This window comes from Electrona antarctica (genome assembly GCF_951216825.1).
Source record: "Electrona antarctica genome assembly, contig: scaffold_25, whole genome shotgun sequence".
Classification (NCBI taxonomy): Eukaryota; Metazoa; Chordata; class Actinopteri; order Myctophiformes; family Myctophidae; genus Electrona; species Electrona antarctica.
This window is the reverse complement of record NW_027637034.1, coordinates 2,591,305-2,607,992: the sequence shown is the minus strand read 5'-3', so window position 1 is coordinate 2,607,992 and position 16,688 is coordinate 2,591,305. Positions and strand designations below refer to the sequence as shown.

Below are 16,688 nucleotides of genomic sequence, written 5' to 3'. Positions count from 1 at the left end.
AGCACGTAGGCTGGCCCCTAACTCCACCGTGGCTGGCGCCAGAGCTTGAGGTAGACTTAAGCTTCCTCCAGGTGGAGGACAAGGGGGAGGTGAGAGAAAGGGTGGAGGAGTACCTCAGTAGGGCAGCTAGGGGGGGCAAGACACTAGTCTTCACGGATGGGTCCAGAGACCCTGTTAGCAGGAGGGCAGGGTTTGGGGTTTACGTTGAGCAGCTGGAGCTAGAATACAGTGTCCGCATCTCAGACAACAGCTCGGTGTTCACATCAGAACTTATGGCAATATTGTGGGCGGTAAGATGGGTGGAACAGGGGAGGCCAAAAGAGGTGGTCATTTGCTCCGACTCTGCAGCAGCGCTAGAAGCCCTGAAAGGGAGCAGAAGCAAGGCCCGCCCAGACCTAGTCAGAGAAATAGTGAATGTCATGTGCAGAGTAGGGGGGGGGAGTGAGGTCACCTTTTGCTGGGTCCCAGGGCATGCAGGGGTAGGAGGGAACGAGAGGGTGGACCTCCTTGCTAAGGGAGGCCTGGGCAGGGAGGTAGACGTCAGACTACCCCTGGGGAGGGTGGAGCTCAGGGGGCTAAGCAAAGAGGGTTTGGTGAAGGAGTGGCAGGCGGGGTGGGAGAAGGAGGGCAGGGGTAGGCATTTTCACCAGGTCCAGCCATCTGTAAACAGAGAGTGTGGGTGTAACTTTGCGCCACGCAGGGATGCGGTTAAAGTGTGCAGAATGAGGCTGGGGCACTGTGGCCTAAACAAAAACCTACAGCTAATAGGGAAACACGACACTGGGTTATGCCAGTGTGGGCAGCCGGAGACAGTGCGGCACATCCTTTTAGAGTGTAGGAGGTTTAGCACAGAAAGACAGGTGCTCTTCTCGAGGATGACAGAGTAGAGGCTCTTTCTATTTTCTCTTTATTTGGCCACAGTGAGAATCACCAGCTGATTACAAAGGCAGTACTGCAGTTCCTGCATAGTACTGGTGTATATAAGAGGATTTGAGGTGGTGAACAAACAAACCAGTGGAGGGCAGTAATACGCCTAGTAGCGTCTACACTGCCGGAAACCCTAAAAGAAGAAGAAGAAGAAGACAGCTAGCTGTTAGCCTGTTAGCAGTGTGGTTTGAAAAAACAATAATACTAATAGACAGTAAAAGGTTTGAAAACAGTGTGGTCGTTAAGCAGCTCAACCCTGAAACACAGCAGGTAAGATGAACTGATTCACCTTGTTTTTACTACATTTATCTTTTATATTATTGACTCATCTTTTAACATGGAACAACACGACGAGTATTTCTCTCATATCTGATAGTTAGTTATAAATGATTCTTAACAAGCAGTAGTTAATACTAGCAGCAGTAATAATATTGTAACTTGTTATAAACAAGCAGTAGTTAATACTAGCAGCAGTAATAATATTGTAACTTGTTTTAAGGCCACCTACGGACGGCTGCAATTCGAAACTGCCCCCCGTAAAGTCTGAATACCCCACCCACCCCTTTTCCCCTCACTATGGGGTATATCTTGCGCCACCCCTTATCCCTAAACTAATTTGTTATTTTTTTAATATTAAAAAAACCTTTTAAAATATTTCAAATGGCCGATCTACAAGCTCACAATGTCTCGATGTAGATCGATTTTAATATGTTTTTCAAAATAGTAAAAAATGGCGAATACGTTTAGGGATAAGGGTTAACACTAGGATGTCTGAAAAAAATGTACTACTACTATGACGGCTAACGGTCAGGATGACCGTGTTTTTCGTGCTATTTGATTGGCCATTCTCTCCCCCACTCCTAATGATCTTCACACCTCTCTCTGCACCCGTTGACGGCTTGCCATTGTCTTCTAAATGTTACATTCCAACTATAATTCAAGGCAGCAGTTTCAACTCGACAGGACAACTCAAGTTATTTTTTATGTTTTATTTCAGTTTACCAAACTATAATTATAGTGACGGTGTGAGCGCTATATTGAATACCCTTGCGCAGCAAACACTGTCCGACTTTGTATTGAGCCAATTGCTCAGAGTCAGATGAAATACGACATTAGTTATATATTGTCATTTTTATATAGAGGGGGAAACATCGATGTAATTAATATATATTTGATTGATTGTGCCAAAAAAAGGAAAGAGCTGTGCGTGCGTGCAAATCAGAAAAGTTTAGGCTACAGACAAAGGAGTTGGGAGTTTGGGAGCGGCTAGCCTTCTATATAATGCTGCGCACATATTAGCCTATATATATTTTAAAAATACCCAGCATAATTTTTGGGAAAGCTAAGCCTGGCCTAGCCTTACATACCCACCGCCTATGATCGATGTCATTTATATATATTTGATTTATTGTGCCAGTAGAGAGGTCCGTAGCAGCAGCACGGTTTATATATACACCATAGGATAGATCAAGTCATGTGACGCATCACCGCCACAAATAGTGCTACAGCGTTATCTAAAATGCACTTCCGCATACCTCACCGTCAGTTACTTGGATATTTTCTCCCTCTCCACGAGAGAGGGAGAGAGAAAAAAAGAGAGCCGTGATGCGTGGAAATCAGTTCCACTGGTCGCGTGCAAAAAAGTTTACAGACAAAGAAGGACGGACAGAACTGTTCTTCTGACTGACAAAACATTTAGAAGTTCGGGACGTCTATCGGGTTGGACTGATTTCAAACACTGTCATTTTTATTTGGCATCGCGCTGATTCGCGCATCGGCGAGCATTCTCGCTCCAAGGAAATGTCGGTCGGGTCAAACAGACCATGCTATAAACTTTATTATTCCAGGATAATTGATTCATTTTTATCATCACCACCTTACATAATTATGCTATAAAGATGGCGTGTATAGTCAACATGTATTTATATCTATTGATCGAAAAAGAGCAGACATTTTAGTAGAATTATGTCTAAAATCATATTTCCAAAACGTTTCAGATGGAAAAAAAAACAGAGATGGTTTGAATCTAACATTTAGAAAAAGTCATGCCAGGGGAACTTTCTCAGGACTTCATGGGCAAAGAAAATCCACTTCAAATTTTCAAAATCGGTCAGCCAGACCGCTCCGACGCGCTAGTGTTAAGGGTGGCGCAAGATGGAGCCCTAGATGTTTTTCCCCTTTTACCTCCTTTTATGATGATTTCCTGTTTTTGTAAACAAGTAATGCTTTCTGGTGTCGTCCACAGTTGTACTTGAAATGTACTGTAATTCTGCAAACAGTTAAAGGACCACTTCACCACTTTTCAACCTATCTTCATATAATAGGTCCTCATTAATAATCATGATAAAATGGCACAATTCTTTTCTACTCAGTCTGTGCCTCACCGTCCTCCAGTGACATCATCATTAGGCAGATCATCTTTTTTTTACAAAAATGTTTAGATTTTTATTATCATGAGAACGATAGCTTCCATTTTCGCTTCAATCAATCAGTCTGTTATAAATGTGATCCTACATAAGCAGTAGTTAATACTAGCAGCAGTAATAATATTGTAACTTGTCAATTTCTTAATTGATGTTAGTAGGGCATTCCACATTTAGTTGCATAGGAGCAAAATTAATTTAATCCATTGTTTTAGCCTAATCTGGGTTGCATGTGGTTTGTTGAACTCCCTCTGGTGTTGAGATTGTGGACTTCATTTACATCAAGGAAGTATTTCGGTGGTAGTGAAGGTAGTGAATCTTGTAGGCCAGGCCCATTGCAAAATGCTGTACTGTCGTCAACCTAAGCCATTCCAGCGGCAGCCTATGAAAATGAGCAGGGGTGATGTGGGTTCGGGGAGTGAGGGAAAGTAGTAGCCTGACCAGTTTGTTTTGGGAAGTCTGGAGCCTTGTTTTAAGGGGCTTTTGAGGTGCTGTGGTACCAAGAGGTGCATGCATAGTTAATTATTTTGCTGCTATCTATGTTTATAAATGTAGCTAGGCTAACGGTACCTACTGGTGCTATCTACGTTTATAAATGTAGCTAGGCTAATGGTACCTACTGGTGCTATCTACGCGTATGTTCGTAGACAACCGTTTACTCCATATATGAACGTTCCGTCCGTCTGTTTACCTTTTAGCATTGCTCCGGCTAATATGGAGAGCCTCCGACCCCATCAGCGATGGGATTTTTTTTTAAAATCCAGCTCCGTTGAGCCTCCATTATAACATGATTTTCAAAGCGCCGTATCTCCAAAGGTTCGAGAGCTGTCCATGACGATTGTAAATTTTTGAGTTTGTACCGCATCGCTGAGAAAATGTAGCTGGTTGTACTGCTAGCTAAAGGCTGTGTGTCGCTGATGCGAGTGGTGTTGTGGTCCTCACAGAGGCCCCCACCTTCCTGTTTAACCCGGAAAGGAAACAAGCTCCGTAGAGTGGGAGCAGACCTCGGCAGTGGGAGAATTCTAACACTAGATAGCGCTAAAGGATTCAAAGAAACCTTTTACGAGGGCTCCTGTTAGGGTCTTCATGGTGTTTTTGTTGACCAGTGAGAGTGAGGAGATCCTGTATAGGAATCTTGTCTTCATGGTGTTTTTGTTGACCAGTGAGAGTGAGGAGATCCTGTATAGGAATCTTGTTCTTTGGTTAAGTTTTTTTTTTACATTGGTGGCCATTTTATCACAGGGAAAATTAGCCTCCAGGTTGGAACCTAGGTAGGTAATTTCATCTTTCTGTGTGATACTATTGTCGCCCACTCTAACCAAGATGCCACCTGCCTTGTTGAGATTACTATTTGATCCACAGAGAATGGATTCAGTTTTTCCCAGGTGTAATGATAGTTTGTTATCAGCGAGCCAGGTGCAGATTCTACCGAGTTCAGAGCTGAGCTGAAGGCCTTTTCAAGCTGCAGGTTGTCAAAGGTGCAAACATAGTTTGTAAATGAGCAGGATTTGTACTCTGTCCACTGTAATGTTAACACATACATTTTAGTCAATCAGATTTTTGTCTCCACCAGGCCAAAGGCATGGGGAGAGAGTATGTTTTGCACTCCGTCCGTGTGTGGGTCCTTCCGTCCGTCTGTCCGTTACCAGCTAATCTCCAGCACCGTTAACCCGGTCAATGCCAAACTTTGCACACACACTCCCTGGATGCCAACGATGAACCTCTGCCCTGCATTTTCTAGAGCGGCCTATTATAGCGCCACCATGAGGCAGCTTTTGTTTTGTTATATTACTCCTCCTCATTCCGTCCAAAAATCTCGCTACACAGTATCTCTACCGTCATGTGATCAAGTCGGATCTGTCCGATATTTCATATTCCATCCTAATTGGCTATAATTAGCTTTCAAAGTTTGCAAGATTGGCTCGTTTTGAACAAAAATCCTCAAATCATGAACGCAGCATGCAATTTACGTGAAATCTTTCACACACTTTCTTACTAGGCTGAGGATACTTGTGCCCGAGGGGCACTTTCTAGTTTAATTATTTTTTCGACTTCTCCTGGTGCGAGTCGACTTCTCAACAAGTCGACTTGTTGAGAAGTCGACTTTGGTTACTGCCCTATTGTGTTTTGGGTGCACACACCATTGAAATGTAACCCTAACACACCATTGAAATGTAACCCTAACACACACCATTGTAACACATCTTAACACGGTATTGGTTTGTTGTTCCTCACCACACTCCTTGAAACAAAAGTGCACACGCGCACAACCCACTCACACACTTGGAATCCTGAATTAAAAAATTTAAATGTTGGAGAGTTGGGCTAACACCACTAGTTCATTCAGACAACTCGCAAATAGATTTAACCAATATTTATTAGAGAATGAGAATACAAGTGTGCATACAATATTATACTTGGCGTTTGGCTCTGCTGCATTTTCTCCCTGCTCGGTGCGATTAAACACCATCGTAAAACATTAAGAGCAGGGAGATAGATATACAATAAAACCCCCATGGGGAGCATAAATAACAGAGCTCACCGGTGGTGCTGGGGTGGTGGTGGGAGCAAACATCACATAACAACCAGGAACCATATGCAGAGGAAGGCAGGAAGAGCATGCAGACTGGTGAGCTTAAGTAGCTCGCCCAATAGGTCAGCTGACTGCCACATCAGCGAATGATGTGTGGGACTTGCACACGCTTATACACCCACATAGTAATGCAGCATGTTAACCCCTTGAGTATAGTATGCGCCTTGAGCATGGCATGAACCCCCTCGAGTATGTCTGCCTGAACTAACTCTGCAGGCTACGCATCATTAGTCTGGCAGCCAACAGGCTTCTTTTGTTTAAAGCGGGACATTTTTATTGTTTTTTTTTTCCTGAAATATTGTTTATATGCATACATTCATGAGTCGACTTGCTGACCGGCTGACGGTAATGAGCAATTGTTTTTTATAGGAGGATATATGTGACCATACCATTAACAACTTATATAAGTTAAGGATTCTGAATCCATTCCATCCACAAAAACACTCCTTGGGCTAAAAACGGCAATAGCCCAAAATGTGCTGACCTCATCACATTTATGATGACGGCTATGGCCGTTTTTAGCCCAATGAGTGTTTTTTGTGCAAAACGAATGCTTGGAATGGATTCAGAATCATGACAACCCGGGTTGTCATGATTGTCATCGGGTTGCTCATTGTCGTTTCTTTGCTGCTTGTTTACTCCGAAAAATAGTCCAAAGTTGTTGTTTTAGTCCAATCCGCCCAACGTTCAGATGTAAATAGTGATTTATGATCGCATCACACAAGCCATATTATCGCTCGTGGTGAAAACTAAGACATGTCGGCTGCTGCTTGTAAAACGTTTTGCTCCTCCTCTCGTTGTATTGGGCTGTGTGGGCCGGAAGTAGTTGGCGCTTATTCACAGATATTGCCTGGCTGCCTGCAGTAATTTCACATGGACACCAGGGGGGCGATGAAAGTGTTAACATTATGGTAATTGTTAGGGTCTGGCCAAGCCTCGGGCCGACCCAGTTAGGGTAGGGCCGGGGTTTGATTCTGTTTCTTTCATTCGCCTGTATCCTATTCCTTGTCCCAGATGGCATTTTTGGTCCAAACAAGGTTTATTCCACAGCCCAGAGCCGGCGCTGTGATGCGCCTCCATTATGTTTTAGCAGCACCCGCGGTAAACATGGAATGAGGATGCATCGTCACACACCCTAACATAAGATCATAACTTCTGGTCTGGGTTTTTTGCTCTTCAAAATAAGAGTTAAACAGGGAAAATGCTGGCGTGAATTATATCACAAGTTATCAAATGCTGGCGGCCAAAGTGTTTTAAAGCATAATTAAATGTTGACATCATGCCGTATATAGGTAATGGTATGGTCACATATAAGAACTTATTAAAATAAATTGCTCAATACCGACAGCCGGTCAGCAAGTGGACTTATTAATTTAAGTATTTTTAAGTATATAGGCAATATTTTAGGCCAATAAAAACACATTTCCAACTCCCCACCCCTGGCTGCTGGACTATAGGTCTCCAGTTATTAAAGTCCTTCCTTATTCACTTGATTTCAGACCGGAGTCCAGACTGCAGGTGAAGACGAACTCTCCAGACTCATAATAACTACAATACCCATGATGCATCACTCCCAGGTGAAGATGAACTCTCCAGACTCAGCCAGGGACGTTTCTATTAAACCGGAAGCTGAAGACGTTTCTATTAAACAGGAAGACGTTTCTATTAAACAGGAAGCTGAAGATGTTTCTATTAAACAGGAAGCTGAAGACGTTTCTATTCAACCGGAAGCTGAAGACGTTTCTATTAAACAGGAAGATGTTTCTATTAAACAGGAAGCTGAAGACCTTTCTATTAAACAGGAAGCTGAAGACGTTTCTATTAAACAGGATGCTGAAGACGTTTATATTAAACAGGAAGCTGAAGACCAGCCACACCTCAGTAAGTTTCATGTGGAAAAAAAATATTGTTCCTGAAGAAACAATGTACTTTGCTAAAATCTTTCAGAACAGTAATATCCTCTAGTTAGTAACGGTTTAGTCAGTCTTATCTTGGTAGGTAATAGCTCATTTTGTACATGGAAGAAGAATGTATTTACATTTTAGCAATCCAGTGTTGACCATCATGTTATGTTTCTGCTCCTAGACATCCTGCACATGGTTGTGTGTAAAGAGGAGGTTTCTCCTGAACAGGAGAGGAGCCCCAGTCTTCTCCAGGAGGAACCAGACCCTCCACACATTAAAGAGGAACAGGAGGAACTACTTCAAAGACCAGAGGAACTTGTTGGGTCAACATTGACATTACTAGCAGTGAAAGGTGAAGAAGAAAATGATGATGATGAAGAAGAAGAACACATATCTTCCCACTGCTCTGAGATTGAAGTTGAACTTGAATCTGACACTGAAGTCACTGAAGACAGTGATGATTGGGAGACCAGTGAAGACGATGATGACGAACGGCGTGACAAGAATTTCAGTGACTCAGGTTCCCTGAAGAAGCACCAGCGGGTCCACACTGGAGAAAAACCTTTTAACTGTGAACATTGTGACAAGAGTTTCAGTCAGTCAGGTAACCTAAAGCAACACCTTTGTGTCCATACTGGAGAAAAACCTTTTAACTGTGAACATTGTGACAAGAGTTTCAGTCAGTCAGGTAACCTAAAGCAACACCTTCGTGTCCATACTGGAGAAAAACCTTTTAACTGTGAACATTGTGACAAGAGTTTCAGTCATTCAAGTGTCCTAAAGACACACCTTCGTGTCCATACTGGAGAAAAACCTTTCCAATGTAAACATTGTGACAAGAGTTTCTTTGACTCATCTCTCCTGAAGCGACACCTTTGTGTGCACACTGGAGAAAAACCTTTCCAATGTAAACATTGTGACAAGAGTTTTACTGCATCATCTTCCTTAAAAACACACCAGTATGTCCACACTGGAAAAAAACCTTTCCAATGTAAACATTGTGACAAGAGTTTCAGATATTCATCGTATCTGAATTCACATCTTCGTGTCCACACTGGAGAAAAACCTTTCCAATGTAAACATTGTGACAAGATTTTCTTTCACTCATCTCTCCTGAAGCGACACCTTCGTGTGCACACTGGAGAAAAACCTTTCCAATGTAAACATTGTGACAAGAGTTTTACTGCATCATCTTCCCTGAAAACACACCAGTATGTCCACACTGGAGAAAAACCTTTCCAATGTAAACATTGTGACAAGAGTTTTAGAGACTCATCTCTACTGAAGCGACACCTTCGTGTCCACACTGGAGAAAAACCTTACCAATGTAAACATTGTGACAAGAGTTTTACTGCATCATCTTCCCTGACAACACACCAGTATGTCCACACTGGAGAAAAACCTTTCCAATGTAAACATTGTGACAAGAGTTTCAGAGACTCATCTCCACTGACGCGACACCTTCGTGTCCACACTGGAGAAAAACCTTTCCAATGTAAACATTGTGACAAGAGTTTCAGCCGGTCATCTCTCCTGAAGACACACCAGCATGTTCACACTGGAGAAAAACCTTTCCAATGTAAACATTGTGACAAGAGTTTCAGAGACTCATCTCTCCTGAAGCGACACCTTCGTGTCCACACTGGAGAAAAATCTTTCCAATGTAAACATTGTGACAAGAGTTTCAGTGACTCATCTCTCCTGAAGCGACACCTTCGTGTCCACAGTGGAGAAAAACCTTTCCAATGTAAACATTGTGACAAGAGTTTCAACAGTTCAAGTAATCTGAAGAGACACCTTCGTGTCCACACTGGAGAAAAACCTTTCCAATGTAAACATCGTGACAAAAGTTTTACTGCATCATCTTCCCTGAAAACACACCAGAGTGTCCACACTGGAGAAAAACCTTTCCAATGCAAACATTGTGACAAGAGTTTCAACAGTTCAAGTAATCTGAAGTCACACCTTCGTGTCCACAGTTCTCACAGGACAATAAAAAAGATGTCCACTTTAAACGGTGTGACCAAAGTTTAAATAACTCAGGTTACTTGTTAAGACACCATTGCATTCACACCATGGGGTAAAAAAAAGAAAGTTTAAACTATGTGTTCCTGTCTGTCTTGTATTATGGAGACATAATCTTTAGACATGCAGCAGCATCCACTCTTAAATCCCTAGTCTCTGTTTATCACTCATTGATTTGATGTATTACGGGTGATAGCTATGGTAAAACCTTGGTGAGCACACAGACTCCCACAATATGTAATTGTTTTTTTTAATTATTATATTAGTTTTTATTAGGTTTTTTATAGACATGACATACAGGACATACATAACAATGACACATACACCAGACTAGACAATGTATAAAACGAGTAGCAAACCTATCGTGATAAGATAACGGGCTATGAACACAACAATCATAAGACAATCAACAAGAGTACAGCAGCAGGGCATACAGAACATAATCAACAAGAGAGCACAGCAACAGGGCAAACAGGCCAGCGGTTACACAGCAGAGTCAAGGTGAGTTGTAATAGGGCCCCATATATATTCAAATGTTGCTATGCTATCTTGGCAGTTGCATCGCAACCTCTCCAAATGTATCAATGATATAAATTAATTGAGCCATTTAGAGAAACAGGGCACAATGGGTGTCTTCCATTCAGTTAATATGATTCGTTTGGCTACCAATGTACCGAGCATCAGCGTCTGCTGTGTAGTGTATGGCAGCGCGAGGGAGGCATCAGAGCAGCCGAAGAGGGCAGCTAGAACATCAGGAACAATGTTAATACGGTATACTCTTGAGTACCATGCAAAAATATTTTTCCAAAAAAAGATAATCTTTGGACAGGACCAGAATGTGTGGCCCAGAGTGCCCTTGGAGATGTTGCATCTACCACATATGTCAGAAACAGCCGAGTACATTTTGTTCATTTTGACTTTTGAGTAATGTAGTCTATGGATGACTTTAAACTGGATGAGTTGTAATCTAGAGTTGACTGAACCAGAATGGATCCTCCTTAACCCCTCGCTCCATATCTCATCTGACAGCTCCAGGCCAATATCCTCCTCCCAGGCAGCCTTTATATGGTTTGTTGATGGGATAGATAGTTTGGAGAATAGTGAGACACATTTTGAGACAAGTTGTTTGGAGTTGGGATGTTGTTTCAATAGTGCATGTAAACAGTGATCCTGAGGTAAATTTAGAAAATTATGAAATTGATTTTGAAAAAAATGTCTAACTTGTAAGTAGCGGAAAAAAATGGGAGTGTGGGAGAGAAAATACTTCTTTCAGCTCAGAAAATGATGCAAATTGATTGTTTATATATAGATCTGAAAATTTGGTCAGGCCCTTGTCCTTCCAAAGAGCAAAGGCTGCATCTGACTGAGATGGAATGAAGTTGTGATTATGACATATAGGAGAGTGTACAGACAGATTGAGAACTGAAAGTACCTTCTTTATTTGTTTCAAGATTTTAATTTAGTTTCTCAGTACAAAATTGTCTTCCACTAGATGCGCTGGCAACTCTTTTGAGGAGAACAGGAGAGCTGAAAGAGAGCTGCCCTTCACTGCCTGGGATTCAAACGAGCCATTTAGGAGTGTCTGCAGATGATTGAGGGAGCTGGTCTTGCCAATAAATTAAAGCTCTGAGATTGGTGGCCCAGTAGTAGTGTTGAAACACAGGGAGGGAAAGCCCCCCCATTTGTTTGGGTTTCTGTAAGTGATTTTTTGAGATACGGTTAGATTTGTAACCCCAAATAAAAGACATTATTATTGAGTCTATTTTTTTAAAGAAATTAGATGCGAGCTTGATTGGGATGTTTTGAAATAAATACATAAACCTGGGGAGAGAAACCATCTTGATCGCGTTCACGCGCCCTATCATTGATAGCGGCAGGGTTCTCCAATGTTCGATATCTGTTTTAAGTTTCTCTAATAGAGGAATAAAGTTATATTTAAAGAGCAACTTTGGCTTCACTGGGATGGATAAACCCAGGTATGTAAACTGTTCTGTAGCGATCTTAAACGGGAGGGAGTCAAGATATGACTGCTCCAAATTATCAGTGAGAGGAATAAATGCGCTTTTTTGCCAGTTGATAGAGTAGCCCGACAGTTTACCGAAATATTTAATTAAGGAGAGAAGCGGAGGGAGTGATGAGGCTGGATCCATCATAAAAATTAATAAATCATCGGCGTAAAGCGATAATTTACATTCCACGCTCCCAATAGTTATTCCTTTGATGTCAAGATGCTTTCTTATACAAATAGCAAGCGGTTCAAGCATTAAATTGAACAGAAGAGAGCTCGTGCAACAACCCTGCTGCGTACCGCGTTGCAACCTAAATGATAATGATTTATTACTAGGCCTGTCAGTCGATTAAAATATTTAATCGCGATTAATCGCATGATTGCCCATAGTTAATCGCCGATTAATCGCAAATTAATCGCATATTTTGTATCCATTCTAAATATACCTTAAATCAGTGGTTTTCAAGATTTTTCATATCAAGGTCCATTATGTATTCTGCATTTGAGCCACAGACCACCATTTGATGACATTTAGCCTTCCATTTGGTTACCAACTCTCCATCATTTAGCTGGGGACCACCTGGAACCCCCTCAGGGACCACTGGTTCAATCAGAACCACTGCTTTTCAAGTTTTAAATACTCTTATCAACATGGGAGAATGCTTGCTTTATTGCAAATGCCATGGAAGAGGGAAACAAAATCATAAACTCAACTCAACACAGTCTCACACACACACACACACACACACACACACACACACACACACACACACACACACACCCAGGCGAGAGCTCTCTCTCCTGTAAGCACGCACGCACAGTCAGGCTGTCAACATTAGCTTTAGCATTAGCATGGTCTGTGTAGCATCACGCTATCACAACTGACTATGTTTGTCAACCAAAACTGCCAGAGTTTTGCTTTTGCCCAATGCCCAATTCAAAGAGCTTCTGATCTAACACGTTGTGGAGCAAATTAATTAATAACAAGCCCAACGAACGCGACGACTCGAGTGCTCACAGCTCAACTGCCCAGCCCACACTGGTAGGCTACACTCTATCTGCGCACCGGTCCTGCACAGGCTGACGGACGAGTCACTGGGAGAGAGAGTGGGGAGAGAGGCGGGGCTCACTGACTGCCTGCATTCACATGAATGCGTCTCTCAACTATTCTGTCAAACTTCACCGTGCGTTAATCGCGCGTTAATTAAATTAACGCCGTTAAAATGACTTTGAGTTAACGCACGATTAACGCGTTAACTTTGACAGCCTTATTTATTACCGTTAGTCAAAATGGAGGAGGTGGGGGCTGCATAGAGCATCTTGATCAAATTCAAAAATGAGTCACCGAATCCATAATGTCTTAATGTGGCATGCATATATCTCCAATCGATTTGATCGAAGGCACGCTCCGCGTCAAGAGATAGAACTACAGGTTTGTCATTTGGTTTATATTTAGAGTACATTATATTGAATAATCTCCGAGTATTAAAAAAAGAAAAAACCGGACATAAAACCATTTTGATCCTGGTGAACGAGAGAAGACATGTGTCTGGCAAGCCTAGATGAGACCATTTTCGCGACCACCTTTTGATCAAAATTTAGAAGGCTGAGAGGTCTATAAGCTGATGGATCCGTTTCATCCTTACCTTTTTTGGGCAACAGACAGATATTTGCTTCGTAGAACGACTGTGGAAAAATATTACTTTCAATGGAGTGTTTAACCATTCTGAGTAACAAGGGGGCAACGAGATCACTATAAGCCTTAAAGAACTCGCAATAGCCGTCTGGGCCGGCAGCCTTTCCAGTCGCTAGAGCCTTAATCGCGTCTTTAATTTCATTAATAGTAAAATCAGAATCGAGGTCGGCCTTGGCAATTTCATTTACTTTAGGTAGATCAGCAGAGACCAAGAATGACTCAAGCTCGTCATCAGTTGCGTTAGATTTAGCTGTATATAGTTTTTCAAAATGATCTCTAAAGAGATTATTTATATCTTGAGGATTAGTTAATAGCTCACCTGAGGGGGTCTTCAGTTTAAGGATGGACCTGCTTGCCTGAGCGCCACGAAGTTGTCTGGACAGCAATTTACCTGGCTTGTCTCCAAGTTCAAACTGTTTTTGTCTCAGTTTCAGTATCTGTTTACTCACCTGGTCACTCAGAATGGTATTATATTCATATTTCAACTTCATGACAGAATGCAAATCACCCATGGACAAAGAGGATAAATACAACCTCTCAGCAAGCAAGAGCTGCGTCTCGATTTCAGCGAGGCGTTTACGCCTTTCTTTCTTTTTAGTAGCTTCATAAGCAATTATTTTTCCTCTCATCACGACCTTGAATGATTCCCAGAGAATAGAATCAGAAACATCGCCATTGTCATTAAATAGTACAAAATCAGTGATGGCTGCTTTCATATACACATTAAAGTTGGAATCCTGCAATAACAGCGAGTTAAAACGCCAGACAAAAAAGGCCTTGGGAAGGGACCAATTAAAAGACATGATGAGAGGACTATGATCGGACACTAATATTCCCTGATATTTTGTGTTTAGTACGTTTGATATTAATTTAGAATCAATGAGAATAAAGTCGATACGTGTATGTGCTTTATGGGCATGGGAAAAAAACGAGTATTCTTTATCAGTAGGATGCTGTATTCTCCATATATCAACTAAGTTAAACGATTTAATCAAATTGTTCAGGGTACAAGCAATGAAATGAAATGAAATGAAATGAAATGAAATGAAATCTATATTTACCCAGGGTATCTGGGCTAAGCTCAAGAACTTGTTTCCAGCCAGGCCCTGCTCATAGAACACATTTCATCGTAGTGGTTGATGCCTTGTTCAAGGGCATTTCAGCGGTGGTAATTTTAACGTGTCGGACGGCTGGTTCGAACTGGGAACCTTCCGGTATCTAGACCGCGCCGCTATCCGTTCGGCCACCGCAGCCTTACTAGAAGTAAAAGGGCGTGTTGATGACCGGTCAAGATAGCCATCCAGAATTGCATTGTAATCGCCACCCATAATCAAGTTAGTGGAGTTCAAATCGGGTAGTAAATTAAAAACCCTCCGAAAAAACTCAGGGTCGTCAGAATTAGGACCATAAACATTAACGCAAGTGATAGGGATATTATTGATTTTACCGGAGACTATCAAGTATCTACCATTAGGATCATCAACCAGGGAAGATAATTGAAACGGTACACATTTTTTAAATAATATAGCAACACCTCTAGCTTTGGATGAGAATGTGGATTGATAGACCTGTGAAAACCAATTTGCTTTGAGTCTGCTCTGATCAGATGGCTTAATGTGCGTCTCTTGTAAAAATATAATGTCAGCTGTTAGTGATTTTAAATGTGAAAAAACCTTCCCTCTCTTGACTTGTGTTCCCAATCCATTTACATTCCAGGTGACAAACTTCAACGTTCCAATATCTGTGTTATTAGTCGTACTCATAGCGGCAAGTTGGGATAGATATGACACACGATAGGCATAATGTTACTCGTTTTAAATAATACAGTATATATGACACATAATACAGTCTGGTACACATAACATAAACCCCCCCTCCCTCCCCCAACCCACATCCCACATGAAAGCCAAACGAGTTGGCAGTGCCCCTGCCCCCATAATCTAAACGACACAACTAGGCAGTCGTATAGGTCCGGTAGGACCATTAGACCGCACTACTTTGGTCTGGGGAGCGACCTACAACACAAGTCTACAGTAACGAATTCACTGCACAACCGTGCATGTTTACTATAGGCTAATTACTTAACCCAAATATGAAAAGAAAAAATGTAATTGTTTTTAGATCGTTTTGAAATTTGTCTTATCTTTTTATTTGTAAACCTATGTAATTCACATGTATATCTTTTGTTTTTCTTTTCCTGATCTTCTGATGTATTGTGATGTTTTTTCTATATGATATTGTATTACTCGACGACACTGAAAATGAATTTGATTACTCGGTGTAACTTTGAGAATAAACAAAACTTGAATGAATGAAAAATGAGCTCACTGGGAGGATCAAATTAAACAGCTGTATATTCGTAGGGAAGTCGATAGACAAGGATAATATTATGGATTATTATACTGCTCCTATATTTCAAAACAAATATGGGTAAATTCTCCTTCTACAGCACGGCCAACCAGGCGTGGAATGCCCTGACCCCTACCCTCACAAAATGCAGATCACTTACATATTTTAAAACAGGCCTGAAAGTCCACCTTTCAGCAGGCCCAATGGAGAGGAAATGATCACTTCTCTTTTAATCAGGTGACCACGCCCCCTCCTAACTTTCTCCCACTCTGTACATTTAGTGTTTTATTATTTCCTGTAATGATATATTTTGTTGTTGTTGTTTTTGATGATATTGATTTTTTTTGTTGAGGGGCGCTAGCTCCTCCTATTGAGCTTTGTCTTTGTGTGAACACAAACACGATGATTTGATTAGCTGATATCACCCATAGCGATGATTTGATTGGCTGATCATCACCTCATAGCAATGATTTGATTGGCTGATGTACATATTGAGGATAAAATTGTGAGTGCAGAAAAGTGAATACGCTTAAAGTGATTGGCCGAATGACATTTGTGATGATTTGATTGGCTGAGCATGGAATGTGATGTATGATGTGATAAGAGCGCCCCTCACTTCACACAAGTGTGATTTTTGTTGTGGTTTTGTGTTTGAATCAGTGTTTGACTGAACTCTGTTGCTGTTTTACATTCATGTCTAATAATCTATTCAATCAATCCTGTCAATAGAGGCCTCCATTCTCCTGATCTTTTGTTTTTCTCC

At 41.5% G+C, this 16,688-nt stretch overlaps 1 protein-coding gene across 1 annotated transcript; it reads left to right on the top strand.

Annotated features, from left to right (window-relative positions):
- Positions 1 to 1,130: 1,130 nt before the first annotated feature.
- Positions 1,131 to 16,596, top strand: LOC306919401 (uncharacterized protein; the record flags this gene model as incomplete). The annotated part of the gene is made up of 4 exons (XM_079532189.1): positions 1,131 to 1,197; positions 7,443 to 7,824; positions 8,029 to 9,174; positions 16,586 to 16,596. The coding sequence occupies exons 2-4, from the start codon at positions 7,503 to 7,505 to the stop codon at positions 16,594 to 16,596; spliced, it is 1,479 nt and encodes a 492-aa protein (XP_079388315.1). The 5' UTR covers positions 1,131 to 1,197; positions 7,443 to 7,502.
- Positions 16,597 to 16,688: the final 92 nt, after the last annotated feature.